At 40.1% G+C, this 15,664-nt stretch overlaps 1 protein-coding gene across 1 annotated transcript; it reads left to right on the plus strand.

The window, feature by feature from the left end:
- The first annotated feature begins 944 nt into the window (after positions 1-944).
- Positions 945-14,693, plus strand: syvn1 (synovial apoptosis inhibitor 1, synoviolin). The gene is made up of 16 exons (XM_042493568.2): positions 945-1,142; positions 3,905-4,056; positions 4,701-4,793; positions 4,883-5,035; positions 6,395-6,443; positions 6,965-7,068; positions 7,476-7,602; positions 7,805-7,904; positions 9,146-9,211; positions 9,495-9,611; positions 9,845-10,002; positions 11,008-11,154; positions 11,295-11,441; positions 12,724-12,907; positions 13,167-13,282; positions 13,810-14,693. Exons 2-16 carry the CDS (start codon positions 3,925-3,927, stop codon positions 14,016-14,018), a joined length of 1,902 nt encoding a protein of 633 aa, XP_042349502.1. The 5' UTR covers positions 945-1,142; positions 3,905-3,924; the 3' UTR covers positions 14,019-14,693.
- Positions 14,694-15,664: the final 971 nt, after the last annotated feature.

Raw genomic sequence — 15,664 nt, forward strand, 5'->3', positions numbered from 1 at the left:
ATTCAAAATTTCTTGTTCTGAAACTCCACAGGAGCAAAAGTTTTTGGATAAAAGACAAATGAATTATACTTTAAACATATTTTCTTTAGCCACTTTTACAGACTGATTTGCAACCAAATTTTCCTTTTGCATATCGTCAGTTTTGAGAAGGTTACTTTTGAAATGTAATAGGTTACAGATTACTAGTTACCTGGTTAAAATATAATAAATTGCATAACTGAATTAATTACTTCATCAACATCAACATCAACATCAACTTCATCAACATCAGAGTAATGGAGCACATTACATTTGACTGACTTTGATTATTATTCTGAAAAAACATGTCTTAAACAGGGCAATAAAGTGCATAAATGTTGCTTTCAAATTTGTTTTGCTGACATGCATTGCCTGAAAATATGCCAGGAGAGTAATGCACAGCAAAGAGACTGAAAGCAACAGGGTGTGATTTATTCAGCATATAAACTTTTTTACCAAAAGAATTTTATTCAAATTGAATCTCTCTGTAATCGCCAACATCTTGATAAGTAACTGCAACTTAATTACATATTTTTCTCAGTAACTGTAACAGTTACATTTGCTTTGTAATTTAATTACGTAACTCCGGTATATGTAACTAGTTACTCCCCAACACTGTGCATATTGTGCTAATATTTGTGCAGGAGTCATCAGCTGCCTGTGCACTGTGGTTCCCACAGAGGAACCAGCCTGACAACTTCCTATTGGTCCACGTTTGGTATTTACCGTAACTCTTCTAAAAGCTGCGTCATTAAATATTTACAAATACAACTCAGAAAATGCATGCCTGAATGTAAATGTGAATTAATTAATATCTAAGATACAGTCTCTCTCTATTGCTTTTCACACCAGGTAACTGACAGAAAACAGGCAGTGTGTCAGCGGTGTCTGAAAATTGTTCTTGCGTCAAATTGCCTCAGCAGCCGGAAGTGAGGTGGCTCCGAAGGAGCAAGCCAAAGATAAACACGTAGCCAGTCAAACAGGGGCGAGCATTATAAATATTATAGAGAGGCTGCCGTGAAAACGCCGAAATGGAGTAGCTGATAAGAATAAAGACATTTTATCGGGCAAAGAGACATTCGTCAAATTAACCGAGGAGCAAGTCTTCCGCAGACATCGAGTCGGTGAGTCCCGCAGAGTCCTGACAGTTGGAACGTTACCTGCTAGCTAGCTAGCTAGCGTTAGCTAAAACAAGCTAACTAACCTAATTACCTGTGTGTGACAGTTAACCGGGGGTCTCTGGAGTAAAGTAACGCTGCTAATGTGAAGAGACAGCTTTTTGAAATGTATCTAACTAGATCATTAGCTTTCATAAGTTTGTATCCTTCTTGAATAGCTCTCGCAAGGTGGGTGGGAATTTTGAGACCTCATTTTATCATGGTAGCTTTAATGTTAGCGAGCTATTAGAGCTGCTTTTTCTCCAAGAAGGTGCATGTTGGTGTGTAGCTACTGTCAAACAGAAATAAGAGATGAGCTTGTTAATTATGTTGCATGCAATGTGAGAAATGTTGCACAGGAGGGAGTAATATTGGGAATGTATGCAATGCTAACCAAGTCAGCTTAGCATCTATGCAGGTGGATGTAAATTCAAGCAACCAGTAGTTTCAGTTTTAACGTTTTACTTGCATTGCTGTGTTGTCTGGGCTGTTAAAAGAGTACTAATGATATCCACCTAATACTTAAGCTGTGACCTGGAGATTTATGCTATATTAGTTTAGTTATTTTAACTAAAGTGACTACATAATATTGTATAAAGTTATATTTTTCCTTGATATCTTTTAACTCAAAGATCATAAAAATGTGTCAATCAGATTGCTAATTTAAAAGGATTATTTGACTGAAATTTTGGTTCTCAAACTCAACTCCTGTGTTCACCTGGCATATTCATATCCAAAGTTCGGCCCCATGGCCAGACCCATTGGCTCTTGGCTTTTTTTTTAAAAAAAAATATACTCTATGCTTAACACACTGTTGTATTGGTTAATCAAGATCACTTTGCATTTGCATTTATTTTCATTCACCTTACATTGGTAGGAGTATCATACAGTTTGTAGACATTCTCAGGGTAGGAACTATGTACGCAAAACTAATGAGTTGTCATAAACAGGCAGTAGAAAAGCTGAACTGGTCACCTAACACCAGTTATGTATGTATAATGTAGCAGACATGGCTGCAGCAAAGAAGCATTAAGTCGACAGAGAGGGCTGCCGATTTCAGGAGCGGTGGAACATTGTATACTTTTTCACTTGTGAATTTTTTTCAACACTTCATGTCATGCCAAAAGCAGCCGGCCCCCAGCTTTTTTCACATTAGTTAATCTGGCCCTCGTTCTAAAAAGTTTTTACACCCCTGACCTAGCAGGTTTTTTCCCCCCAGTTTTACCCAAACAACCTGTTAGGCCTTCTTTTAGTTAACTATGTGTAGTTAGCTCTGGGGAAAAAGTGTGGTCAATTAAAAAAAAAAAAAAAACATCCTACGCCAATCACTAACAAACACCTTGTTTTGAACAACATTGTTTCAACTAGAGCCCACAATTTAAGTTTTGAAAAAAATACTTTGCATTAGTAATATTTCCACTTTGCACTCAAAATTACACCAGTGTTATCTGAGATATAGGACACAGTGGACTAAGCAACATAGGTGTGGTCACTAGCCTAACAAAGTCATTTTTGAAAATGCCAAACTTTACTAGTGAGTTTCAGTCTCTCCATGTTTTCTCAGAATTCACTCATCAGCATCCAAAATCAAATTTTCTAATTAACAAAGATATGAAGAACTTCTATTGTCCCCACCTAAATTTCATTATTAGACCACTGGACCATATAGTTTATATCATATTGTGTGACTGGGTGATACAGAGATAATCAAATGTTATGATGTTTTTGACTAAATACCATTAATATCAAAATTGCATCATTACTGTAGGGTTGACTATTGTTGCTTTGACAAAATATTCACTAGGCATGGGGGGGGGGGTCTGTACAACTTAGTATCGTGATATTTTGTGTGGCAATGTTTTATCGATACACAGAAACTGTGAATGATTTTTTTAATACAACTTACTAATATTGTAATTGCAATTGTAACTTTTGGCAGCCTACTAAAACAATAAAATCATTGCTTTTTTTAGTCTGCTAGATACATTTTGCTGCAAGAAAAATTAAAAAGTGAAAAAAAAAGTAAAACTTTTTCTTGGTAGATAAAACAGATGTTTACCAAGTGTTCCTTTGGGGACATAACTTACTAACTTACTTACAACATGTGAATCACAATAAATACACAATACACAGCATATTGCAAAACATTTAAAATAACAAAAATAATGTATTGTGACAAGTTTTGTGCTAATATTGTATCGTTGGATGTCTGGTGATTTTCACCCCAAATATTTACACAGTGACATCTTTGCTAAATAATCACCACTAGTGTGGATATAGTGTTAGAGCGCGAAGGCAAATAAAAAAAACCCTCAGTGAGACTGCACCCTAATGGCCCATATACCCTCTTATGTCATAATTATATCTAACACCCTGAAAGGTCAGGCTTGCTTGGGATGAGAGGCATTTATAAACCGAGAGAGAGGGTACAAATGACGGGCTGGAATGATTTTTAAAAGCTTTCTTTATTTATGGATGAGCACGTAGTTTGCAGAGCAGACTTCCAGTCTGTCAAAGCTTTGTGACCACACGTTTTACATATATACTTGCAGATAATTACAAAAATGTGATCCCATCTGTTTCAGTAAAATGCAGAGAAATAATCTGACCAAAATGATCCAGCGAAGTGCTACCTCTTTATTTGCATGCTGCTCCGCTCCATCAGTCAGTTTTCACTTCCACCAACCTTCTTCTTTTTTCTTTCTCCATTCATCTGTTTCCCACCACAGTATCTGTAGCTGAGTCCAAAATGGTGCGAGCAGCCTTGGTGACCGCCACCAGTCTGGCGCTGACTGGGGCTGTGGTGGCGCACGCTTACCTCCTCAAACACCAGTTCTACCCGACTGTGGTCTACCTCACCAAGAGCAGCCCCAGCATGGCGGTAAGCGCAAGGCTAAGTGAAGTCTGGTTGAAGTTGATTTAATATTTTACCCATAGTAATATCTCTAAATGTGATCGTCAAAGCAGGGTTCTCACGGATCCTTAAAAAGGATTACAGTTATCTGAAAATAAGGCCTTGATTGGTATTAAAATGCTTTAAAACATCTGTTGAAAGTCTTAAAAATGCTAAGATGCTTGGAAGCAGGAATTTTACAATATTTTTTTTTTATGATGTTGCATTTTAAAATCTCAAAAATAATTGGTAAGCTCTTTTTATATGTATAATTTGCCGAATGCCTCTTGCATCAAATCAGGACAGTTGAACCAACAGCACTCATTATTTTGTTTTCACGGCAGTGGAATGACAAATTGGGAAAAACACAATAGCCATTTCATGTTATATGTTCCAATATACATTTGGGTCAAATTGTCCCCAACTCTGAATTTATGTTGGTTCATTTATTTATAAAAAAAAAAAAAGTTTTAGTCATTTTAAAGTTGGTCTTAAACTTTATGCGAAGAGGCATTAAAAGTCTAAAAAAGTCTTAAATTGAACTTGCCTTAAACTGTAGGAGCCCTGTCAAAGGCCATATCAGTATTGGTGACAAATCAGCTTTTGTGTTTCTGTTTGGTTTTGGCTTTCAGGTGTTGTACATTCAGGCCTTTGTGTTGGTGTTTCTGCTGGGAAAGTTCATGAGGAAGGTGTTCTTTGGACAGCTAAGGGCTGCAGAAATGGAGGTAGAGTTACTCATCAGAGCACACATTCAGTTTTAGATGTGATGGTCTAACAGTGTATCTAATCAGTCCTCTTTGTGTTGTGCATTCAGCATTTGATTGAGCGCTCCTGGTACGCTGTGACCGAGACGTGCCTGGCTTTCACTGTGTTCAGGGATGACTTCTCCCCTCGCTTCGTCGCCCTCTTCACACTGCTGCTCTTCCTTAAGTGCTTCCACTGGCTGGCCGAGGACCGGGTGGACTTTGTGAGTGATAAGAGAAACAACTTCCTGATCTTACACAGTACACAGTGTACTTAATCTACTGTTTCCGTATGCTGGACATTGTTAAAGATAGAGAGGAAACATGGGACAGATGGGGTGTGGTATACCAGAAATAGACAAATTATGGTATTTGATATTATTCAACTTATAATTCAGTCAAACAATTTAGTGTTAAGGGCCCTTACTGTGTCATAATATAAGCATTGCTTGGATGGAGGTAGAGGTGGGCGAATGTACTCGAGGTATCGCAGCTTGTTTCAAGCGAGATGTATAAAATGACTATATGGTGAACATTAAGTATGAATTGTTACATCATTTTTATAAGCCACCAGCATTTTGGTTATCTCACTCACTTCTATGGCTCTCTGCCTCTCACAGACACATACAAAGAAGGGCTTTTGCAGAGCTCCAGACCATAACTATTTAGTCACATTTTGCGACCATGGAGCTCTACTGCAGTTTGCAAATACCAGAGCTGTTAGTTTGTTTACAGCTTACAATGAATTAATTATCAAAATGTTGCTGTGGTAACAGTCTAACTTAATGATGTAGTTAAGTGAAATACGATCAGACATAAACACAGAGTGTTTTATTCTGAAAAGTAACTGGATGTTTTAAGGTATATCGCTGTCTGATTTCCTGTCTATTCTGTGTTAAATTTGGCTAAATGTATCATGGAATTTATGCTAAGAGATCCGGCGTCTGGCAAAAATAGGAGGCTTGCGTATCTGATCTGCAATTAACACATAGACTAGTGTGTGATCGTTTTGCTCCGTCTGCCGTGATGGAGCGGAGCCGGATCGCACACGGATCTGGTGGAAATTAGGCGTCAGCTTGCAGTTTGCTCGCAGGGAATGATCCTCATGACCGGAAGCTTCAAGTCCACAGCAAAAACATTGACACTTCCATCTTGACACGAGCCGGGTCCTTCAAAAAAAGCACCATGGCTTCCGCTCTGATTTATTTAATTCTAATACTTCTAAAAATTTAATTGTAAAAGTACTTCATCTGACTCTCTTATAACAGTATTTTGTTAAATGTTACTAGAAGAGCTTTGTATTCAACTTAAATATATGACAGTAGCTTCTTTATTTAACTGTATTATAAGTGCAGCTCATTCAGTAATTTTGCATTTAAGTGGTTAACATTAGTTTAAAGGGCATTTAAAATCATTGGAATTTTATTGTCAAGCCATATCTGTGCTCCTGTAACAGTGTTGCAATCACATTTACAAAGATGATTCAGAGTAACAATTGATGATTCAGTGATTAAACAGACATAAGTGACTGCATATCTTTTAAGTAACATCTATATAATATTCATTTCTGTGTTTTCTGTCAGATGGAACGGAGTCCAAACATATCCTGGATTTTTCATTTCAGAGTGTTATGTAAGTACACGCTATCACCACACCACGTCAGTATTCATTCTTCCACCCTGCTGTGGTGGCTTTTTTTTAATCTTTGACTCTGTCTCTATCTCCTTCTGCTGTGTTGACTCCACTTATGAAACAAGTCTTCAGGCTAAATAAAACTTTATGCAAACCATTGCTGTTTGACCTCAAGGCCAGGTGCAGCCTGGCACCAGACGACTAGAATATTCGACATTGACAGACTGTAACACCATTTGCAAAACACAACCACAAAATCAATTCATTCATCTTGTCAGACATCATTAGTTGAGGTGTAAGTCCTGCCCATATGCACTTTCATTTCCAGAATCAGGCCTGGTAGCTTATAAAGTTTTAAAATATTTTGTCCATCAGTTACATGTCTCAATACTGAATGAACTTGTTATTTTTTTGGGCAAAAAACAATTTTATTGTTTCCTGTATGTCTTTTAGCTTCTGCATGTAGGTACTGCAAGCCCTCTAAGAAATATTTTTCAATGTTTTTTTTTTATTTCCTGCAGCTCTCATGGGACTGCTGGCTGTCCTGGACTTCCTGTTTGTCAACCATGCCTGTCACAGCATCATTACCCGAGGAGCTTCAGTCCAGCTTGTGTTTGGATTTGAGGTATGTCATGCTTCAGTTGAAGCTAAATCTCTGTTTTAAACCTTAAAAGGGCCTTTTAACCTAACTTTTGTAATTTAAAGGGACATTTCACCTCAAAGTCAAAACTACACATTTTCCTCTTTTCTGTGGTATAAATATCACCAACACACCCTTGTGAACTGTTGATTTACAATAAAAATAAAATGGAATAAAATACCCCCAAATCTTATTTTTAAAGATATATTTTAAAAGACATGCATTGCTTCACGATAACCTCTTACTATAGACTTCAATAGTTTTTTTTGTCTCCACATGGTTGCAACAGATAACACTTAACTCTAATATATATACTACAATATATATTTACTACAAGCAGTAAAGGACACAAATGTTCTCAGTAGGATATGTCCCCTCTGTGTGCCCTTCAGTACGCCATCCTGCTGACCATGGTCCTGACCACCTTCATTAAGTATCTTCTGCACACTATTGACCTGCAGAGTGAGAATCCCTGGGACAACAAGGCCGTCTATATGCTCTACACTGAGCTCTTCACAGGTACTGTGTTCAGCCTGAGTTCAAAATAAGATGCTGGAATATTTGTTTTTTTCTGTGCGGTCTTGTTTTTTAGGCAGTTGGGCTTTTCACTCTGTGTCCTTTTAGCCCCGGGTTAAGAATGCAGTGTAGCTGGTTTGTGTGTACAATTCAAGACAAAGCGGCTGCCATTATACTCAAATACAGGCTGTTGTATTGATTCCAGGTTTTATCAAAGTGCTCCTCTACATCGCCTTCATGACCATCATGATCAAGGTCCACACCTTCCCTCTGTTTGCCATCCGGCCCATGTATCTGGCTATGAGGTGAGCAGCTGTGTGATGGTCAGATGCTTTGTTATGTTTGTTACTTTCACTTTTTTGACTTATAACAACCAGAGGTAGAATTCTCAAATTTATGAATCCTAAGAAGGGTCAAAAGAGAAGTCACGGTCTTGTGCAACACGTGCAGTGAAAGCTGGTCTGAAGTTGCTGAAATGCTCAATAGCTGGTGTATTATCATAGAGGGAAAAAGCAGGGAAATAGTTACATTACTCTCTCGTCGATAACCTTTTATGTGATGTAACATAACAGAAAATGTATTTTCTGCAGTGAGTTGGTGTAATGTAACTGTAATTTACGTTGATATGTGACAACGTTTAGATTACCATCATGCATGATCCTCCATTTTTCTCCCCTTGAATCGTCTCTTACTTCATGTATGCCAGTGAGCTAAAATTATATTTGGAAAGAGTTAAATCTGATATGCTAAAAAACAAAAAGCATGGCAAGTTTGGTGAGGAAAAAAGTGAAAAGTAATATTGGTCCTTAAAAAGTCATGGAAAAGTTTTGTTGATGAAAATGTGTGGGAACTCTGTAAAAGACAAAACAAACGCTTTCTGTCTGCAAATGCTCTGCTGTATATCGGCCACCATCAGTTTGAGTGTACCTAAAAGTTCTGTCAAGCCGAGCACACCGGAGGAGGCTAAAAATAGCGCATCCAAAGAGCACCTGTGCGGACACCGCCCCTTTATGTCTAGCACTGTCTGCTTTCAATTTCCAACATCACAGCTAGTTACACTGCACATGTGTCACGCCTAATATCTCCCACTGGGTCAAAGGTCGTGTCCCAGCCTCTTTTAAACAGCCTTGGTGGATCCTAATAATGAAGGAATGGCCCACCTTACCTTGTCTTACTCTGGTTCTTACCCTAGCATTAGCCAGTCCTTCTCCTCTCTCCCTAACTTAACCAATTAAAGCAAAGAATACAATCGTAGGTGGAGTATCGCAGGTCATTCATCCGCTGTCCAAGGTTTCATTCATTTGCCTCCCAGACATCTAAATATTGTCCCATCTAAAGTCCCTTAAGCTTGTCCAAACCACAGACCTTATTTCAGCCCTCTAACCAAAAACACATTCAAAAAACCCACTGAGTATGAGACGAGGGGACAGAAGGTCCTGAAATGCTAACGGATTTCCGGGTTCTAGGACTCATTACTGGGTTTCTCTATTGAATTAATATTTAAGGCATGTTTTGAGTTTGGTATCGTTTTCCTTTTTCCCCTCAGGCAGTTCAAGAAAGCTGTAACAGATGCTATCATGTCTCGGAGAGCCATCCGCAATATGAACACACTGTGAGTTATGTTCAGCCTTTCCTGATTGTGCCGTATTGTGTTTGTGAAAATCATTATTTCCCAGAGCATTTTTGTTATTGATTTATATGTTAGTTTGATGGCTAAGTGATATGTTATTCATCAGGACAGTTCAGTGATGCTGGTATTCTTTAATTGGGGATATTTACAAGCAGCGGATTTATGTAGGAATGTTGTACACGCTTGAATACAAGCTAAGCTAACAAGGTATTTGGCCAAATTCTTTTTTTAACCGATTTCTCCTCTAATGTTTGCCTACTTGCAGGTACCCTGATGCTACTCCTGAAGATCTGCAGGCCTCTGACAACGTCTGTATCATCTGTCGAGAGGAAATGGTCACCGGAGCAAAGAAACTACCTTGTAATCACATTTTCCACTCCAGGTAAGTCCTGTGGTCATCGCTCTGACTCAGCAGGGAGGATTCTAGTCTGCAAACAGACAAAACAGTGTATATGGAATATAATCCGCATCGGCAGTAACTGATGGCACACACAGTTCCTGTATTTAAATAATAAACAGGACTTCAAACAAGAAACCCTGCAGTGTGTATACATGTTGCTATGTGTTTGTTCTTACAGTACTTCTAATGTTGTTGCTGTGCTTTCATCCCCACAGCTGCTTGCGCTCCTGGTTCCAGAGGCAGCAGACCTGCCCAACCTGTCGCATGGACGTACTGCGTGCTTCTAATAACAATCAGACTCCAGCCCCGGCTCAGGCCCCGCCTCCTGCTCCTGCAGCCCCAGCCAACGCCCCCGCAGCCCCACCTGCCAACGGTAAGAGTCAAAATCGGTACACATGAACACAACCTCTGTATTCCTGCTTCTGTCAGCACCTCATGACCCCGAGCTACGCCCAGATTTTTTGGCAGAGCAGACAGAGCCCATGTCATGTGGGTGCCCTCAGCTGTAAAAACTATACAAGAGAAAACCAGAGCAGCAAAACGCCTCTGAAACAACTTGTGCAACACTGAACATTCCAACGCCTGAGAGAACATTTACCTGTTCCACAGACACGGTGTTCCTGGCATATCTACTCTACATTCTACATTTGCATTCATGGGTTTAAAGCCGCTATACGTGGAATTCTTGGTGACCTTAACAAAACCAAGTGTTTGTTTGAGGAAAAATGAGACAGTCCTTGTAAAAATAATCCAGTCATAGGCTGAGAGTCCATGTAGCATTTTAATTTTCTGGCGTGAAAGTGCTGGCAGCGCACTGGGGCCAGTGTTGAGCTCATGACTCAAAAAATGTGATTTATTATTCCTTACAGGTTACACTTCTGAAAAATATTGTTACTATACTTATTACTCGTGCCAACAGTAGTTTGTTACACAACTCATTATATTACTTTTCAGTTACACACCACAAAATGTGTGAAATTCCTCAAAATTTGGACTTCACAGGTGCACCTGTGTTTAAGGGTAGACTGATACTGGTTTTTCAGGGCCGATACTGATATCGATTATTAGTAGTTAATGAGACTGATAACCAATATTTGGAACCGATATGCATTTGCAATAACATGAAAATCTTTTTGTCAATATTTAGGAGTATATCTATCGGACACTCAGCCTTGAAGTCTGGCATTTTTAGATTCCACCTTTAGTGGCTTTAAGTCCAAAAATCTTGGCTCAATATGTTTTTCACTTTTCTTGTTGAATTAGCAAGAAATATCACCGGTGACTCTGCAGAGAGTATGAATTGTGTTTTTAAATATCCTTTGCTAAATAGATATTTCCAGCATTAGTAAGCACCTCTTTTGTTCCATTTCCTTTCCAGTGGCTCCAGGCATGTTACCTGGCTTTCCTCCTGGTGTCTTCCCCTTCTGGGGCCCTTTCCCCGCAGTGCCTCCTCCTGCTGCGGCAGCTGCAGCTCCTGGTGCTGCCGATGCTCCTCAGAGCAGCACCGAGGCTGCACAGGCAGCAGGTAAGGATAACTACTGCCCACCTGACCTGCAAAAATCAGCCACTCAGCAAAATAGAAATAAAAGAAAATCAAAACCCAAAGTATCTTTGACAGTTGGTTCAGTTTGACCTTTACCCAAAATGTAATGCTTGTTTCATCAGGTTCCAGCCAGCCGACTTCGTCGACTGCAGATGCTGCTGCAGGTGCTGCTGCTCCAGGATCAGCACTCCCAGGCTTCCCCTTCTCCTTCCCCCCTCCTCCCTTCCCCACTGCACCATGGCTGCCCATGCCACCACCTCCGCCCTTTGGTAAGAGCAAACACTCTGTTCTGTCTGCATGCGCTCAGTGGCTTGATACCAGGGCTCATACAAGGTGCTTCATCCTGTGAAACCTGCACAAACTTCACTTTTACTGTTTTGCGCTTGGACACCTGTCACACAAATATTTAAACACTTGAGCCCAAAGCAAATCTGTGTTGTTTTTTTTAACTTGCATATTACGGAGAAATGTCCCACAATTTGCAAAAAAATATTAATTTGGAAAAGTAATTTTTTTAAAGCTAGTGAAAAATCTCTAAAACTTTTACTTTTTACCAATTTCTTGCTCATTTTGGGGTTGTTTATTTCACATTGCCTTCTTACCAGTTTAAAAAAAGAAATCAAGTCAGTTTGCCCAGGTTTCAAAATGTTAAGGTGCCTAAAGGAATAATAAATTATTTTGTGAAATGAATTACATGGTGACTGCCAGGAATGGGGATAATGTTAAAGGACAGTAACCAGCCAGCCAGCAACAACAGAGAGAACGTGAGGATCTTTTAAAAATGTCTTAAAAATATTTTTAACAAGGAAGTCAAGAACAGCCAGCTTGTAATTATTTTCTAGTTCGGTATGAGTTTCATTAGATCAGTTCAGGGGGCTGTCTTGCTATGCTCTGCCCCATGTTTATTTTCTTGCTTTTTTGTCTTTTGCCAACCACATGCCTGAATGTTAATAATAAGTTATTTCAGGATCTTGTGGGACGTGTTCACTCTGTTTAGGAATTTGCACAATGGTCTTGCAATAGGTGCTTTTGGAGAGAACAATTTCATCATTGAAAATCAAAATGAGTGCTTGAAAAAGTACTTGAGTGCTTGAATCTGACTTGCCCCTGTCTGTACGAACCCTTTGATTAAGATGACTGTTTAGTTGGTCCTCTATGAGAACAGGAAAAAAAGGAAATGCGCAATTTTAGATTTGTGTGTGAGTCATGTATTTGATAATATCATCTTACTTCTCTGTTCAGCCTTTGTTTAAGGAAGTGCTGTTTACCATAGCAACATACTTTCTGGTCATACTATGTGAAAGTTCCAGGAACATGTACAACTTTTTTTTTTTTGTTTGTCAAAATGCAACAGATCTGTTGGATTGACAATCTGAACAATAGCGAATAAAACCAGTGGAGCTTAAAATTTTGCTAACCTGTTACTTAAATATTCCTCAAATGTATGTTCATTATTTGCTGAGTTAGCTAGGGGCCCCATCGGTGGTTTGTAGCCATGTTGACGTTGTTTTACCTGGACTGGTCTGTGTTAATGCCTCTCCTCCCCTCCAGTGTCATCGATGCCTCCTCCTCCTCCGTCTCTGTCGCGGCTCTCAGAGGAGGAGCTGAGGGAACTGGAGGCGGAGGGCCGGCGGGGCCTGGAGGCCAGGCTCCAGTGTCTCCAGAACATCCACACCCTGCTGGACGCTGCCATGCTCAACATCCACCACTACCTCAGCACCGTCGCCACACTCACGTAACTGAGTCTTCTTTAACTTAAATTGCATATTTCCTAATTTGGACAAATGAGGCTTGAATTGGTCTTTTAATGCAGTTAGCCTTCTGATGCTGTGGCAGTATTTCCTAATAAGATGAGTGAGTGGTTTTACTAAAGTGAGATATACAATCGGGATTTACCAGTTTAAAAAGATAGAAACAGGAAAGCTTGTAGATGACCTAAAATGAAATTTCCAGTTGAATGCATCTTTTTTGCTCTGCTGCTGTGTTCTCCACAGTCCTCCTCGGGCTGAAGGCGGCTCTGGAGCAGCCAGCGAGACAAACAGCACAGCTTCACCTCCTACAGCTGGCAGCAGCACGGACAGTCCCAGCCAGGAGAGGGATTCCTCCAGCTGTAAGTAAACTGACAGTTCACATTCATTATGGAGACAGTCAGTTAAAGGCTAACTTCGGTATTTGAACGAAAAGCTGTTGGTGACCTTCAACCGCTCCACTATCAAGAGTGTCTTCAGATACTGCCTGACACTTTTTGCTGACACTAGCTATCAAACAAGAGCCAGAGACTGTTGTATGAAGTTACTATAAGCTTTAAATTCACCACCTCTAAGCAGAAGGTCTCTTCTCTCTCCTCCTCTGTGCTACTGCCCGCAAGTCTGCGCCTCCCTGTATCAAAGACTAGCCTGAAAGTCAAGAGCACTCACTCTGCAGCAAAATCTGGGGACCAAAACATCTCCAGAAGCGTACTGCACAGAAAAAAACAGCTGCTTGACTTGGAGAAATCGTAGTCGACTGTCTCAGACTGATGATTCAAATCTACGACTTTCGAGGGGCAGCCTTAGCAAATAGAGTCCAGGATGGAAAATACTTAAGTTATCCTTTAAATACATTTTTTTTAAAAATCTATTTTTCTTCTGAATGCAGCTGAGCAGGTTAACGGAGCGACAGTGTCCACTCAGCCAGCTGACTCTACTTCTGCAGCCTCGGACACGGAAAGAAAAGAAGAGTCGGACGAAGGAGCGGCGGGGGTTGGGGAGGAGGACGGAGAGCCCAACGCTGCTGAGCTGAGGCGCCGCCGCCTCCGTAAGCTTGAGACATCGTCCCCATCATCTCCACCCCCTCCGGACAACTGATCCACGCACTCTGACTCGGACGTATTGCTCCAGACCAACAGAAACTCTGAGTTGACTGGTCGTCGCTTCGGTTCTTCATCGCCTCTCTTCTGTCGTGGCTCTCGCCTTCCACAGGCTCAGGTTTCAAACTGTGTCGAGTTGGACTCAGGCTACTTGGAGACGCGATGATCAGTTACCGCTTATCTGGACTGTTTCAGAAAGCAATAGCACGACTTCTTTTTGTTTGTTTTCACCACTCTTTACTCCCCCAGAATGACTACTGCAATAAGAACACTGCAGGTGTTTAGCGTCAGTTTAATCAGACGATGAGGAATATCAGTTATTTGGTCGATGTGAGCGAGACAGTGTTTGGATTTGTGTTTGGTAGTTTTGCTGTCGGTGAGGTCTTTGCCTGCACTTTGATTTTTGGTTTAATTCAGCTTTCTTTCGTACTAAGGTGGTCCTGTTCACCACATCAACATGTTACATACAGCACCTGGATCAGCGTCAGCATCCAGTCAATTCAAATCAAGGGAGATCAACTGCTCTGGCTTTCTTTTTCTTGAACCTTCATCTTTCTTGTGTTGCCACTGCAGGCGTTTGTAACATACTGATTTATTTGAATGTGTACATACTGTATAAAGAGTTTTAATAGGATGATCTGTACATAATGCAGAATAAACTGTTTGACTGAAATGGCAGTGGCACAACATGTATATATTGGTGAGTATGTTTCCCAAACCAATGCAGCGAAGATGGAACATGTTCAGCTCGTAGACTGTGAGCACTTCTCTACAAGCTTTCTCTGTCAGAGTTTTAACGTTGAATTAAAGATTGGGCTGTAAAATTAAAATTCATTATCATGCGCTATGTACAAACCTTAAACGTTGGTTTTGTAAGCTAAAAAGATTTTGGTTAAAATTATGATCTCTTGCCAGAAATACAACACAAGAATCCCACACACATTCTCAAATTATCACGTTGGGTTGTATGAGTTTGAAGCAGACGGGAGAATCGGCAGGGAAGCTAAGGAGTGTTCTGCTGTGGACAGGGGCAGCAACAAAACTTATTTTAGCCACCTAAAAACAACCATATTAGTTTAAGTGTATGCTATATGAGACTCCATTGACAAAAAACAGTCATTTTACCTTTGCAGAACACAGGCATTAGTGGTATACCACTGACTGGGTGACTTTGTTGAATCTGAACAAACCTTTTAAATTCCTAAGTAACACAATAACGCTAACGAACTAATCAAAGCAGTGGTAGGCCAGCAGCTCCCATGTTCTGTGAGATAAAATTACTGTTTTTGGTTGAATGGAGTCTGGCTTTCAAGAGACCGCACTAAAGCAATGAAAATCTTTAAATATAGCATACACTTAAACCAGACTTCCCACAGTCATGAAAGTCCTGGAAAAGTTATGAAATTTGAGAATCTGTTTTCCAGGCCTGGATTCAGTTTAGGATTCATGGTGGAAAAGTTTTGAATATACAGTGTTCTGACTGTCGTTAAAAATATGTCCATTAAAGATACCAAAACATGTCTGTCTGAGGTTCTGCAAAATATCTTCCTTGTGGAACTGATTGACATACTCGTATGTGCTGTTCTGGTCTATGGACATGTGCAGCTAGTTAGCAACGGGAATGTCATGTGAGCGACTAAAGTT

This window comes from Plectropomus leopardus, chromosome 8, assembly GCF_026936395.1.
Source record: "Plectropomus leopardus strain MGB_pleo_1.0 chromosome 8, ASM2693639v1, whole genome shotgun sequence".
NCBI lineage: Eukaryota > Metazoa > Chordata > Actinopteri > Perciformes > Serranidae > Plectropomus > Plectropomus leopardus.

Bases quoted from the DNA above. Each gene is read 5' to 3' on its own strand.
- syvn1 (XM_042493568.2), top strand. From the start codon at position 3,925: ATGGTGCGAGCAGCCTTGGTGACCGCCACCAGTCTGGCGCTGACTGGG. The intron at 6,444-6,964 runs GTAAGTACACGC...TATTTCCTGCAG, and splicing joins TTTTCATTTCAGAGTGTTAT to CTCTCATGGGACTGCTGGCT. The intron at 7,069-7,475 runs GTATGTCATGCT...TGTGCCCTTCAG, and splicing joins AGCTTGTGTTTGGATTTGAG to TACGCCATCCTGCTGACCAT.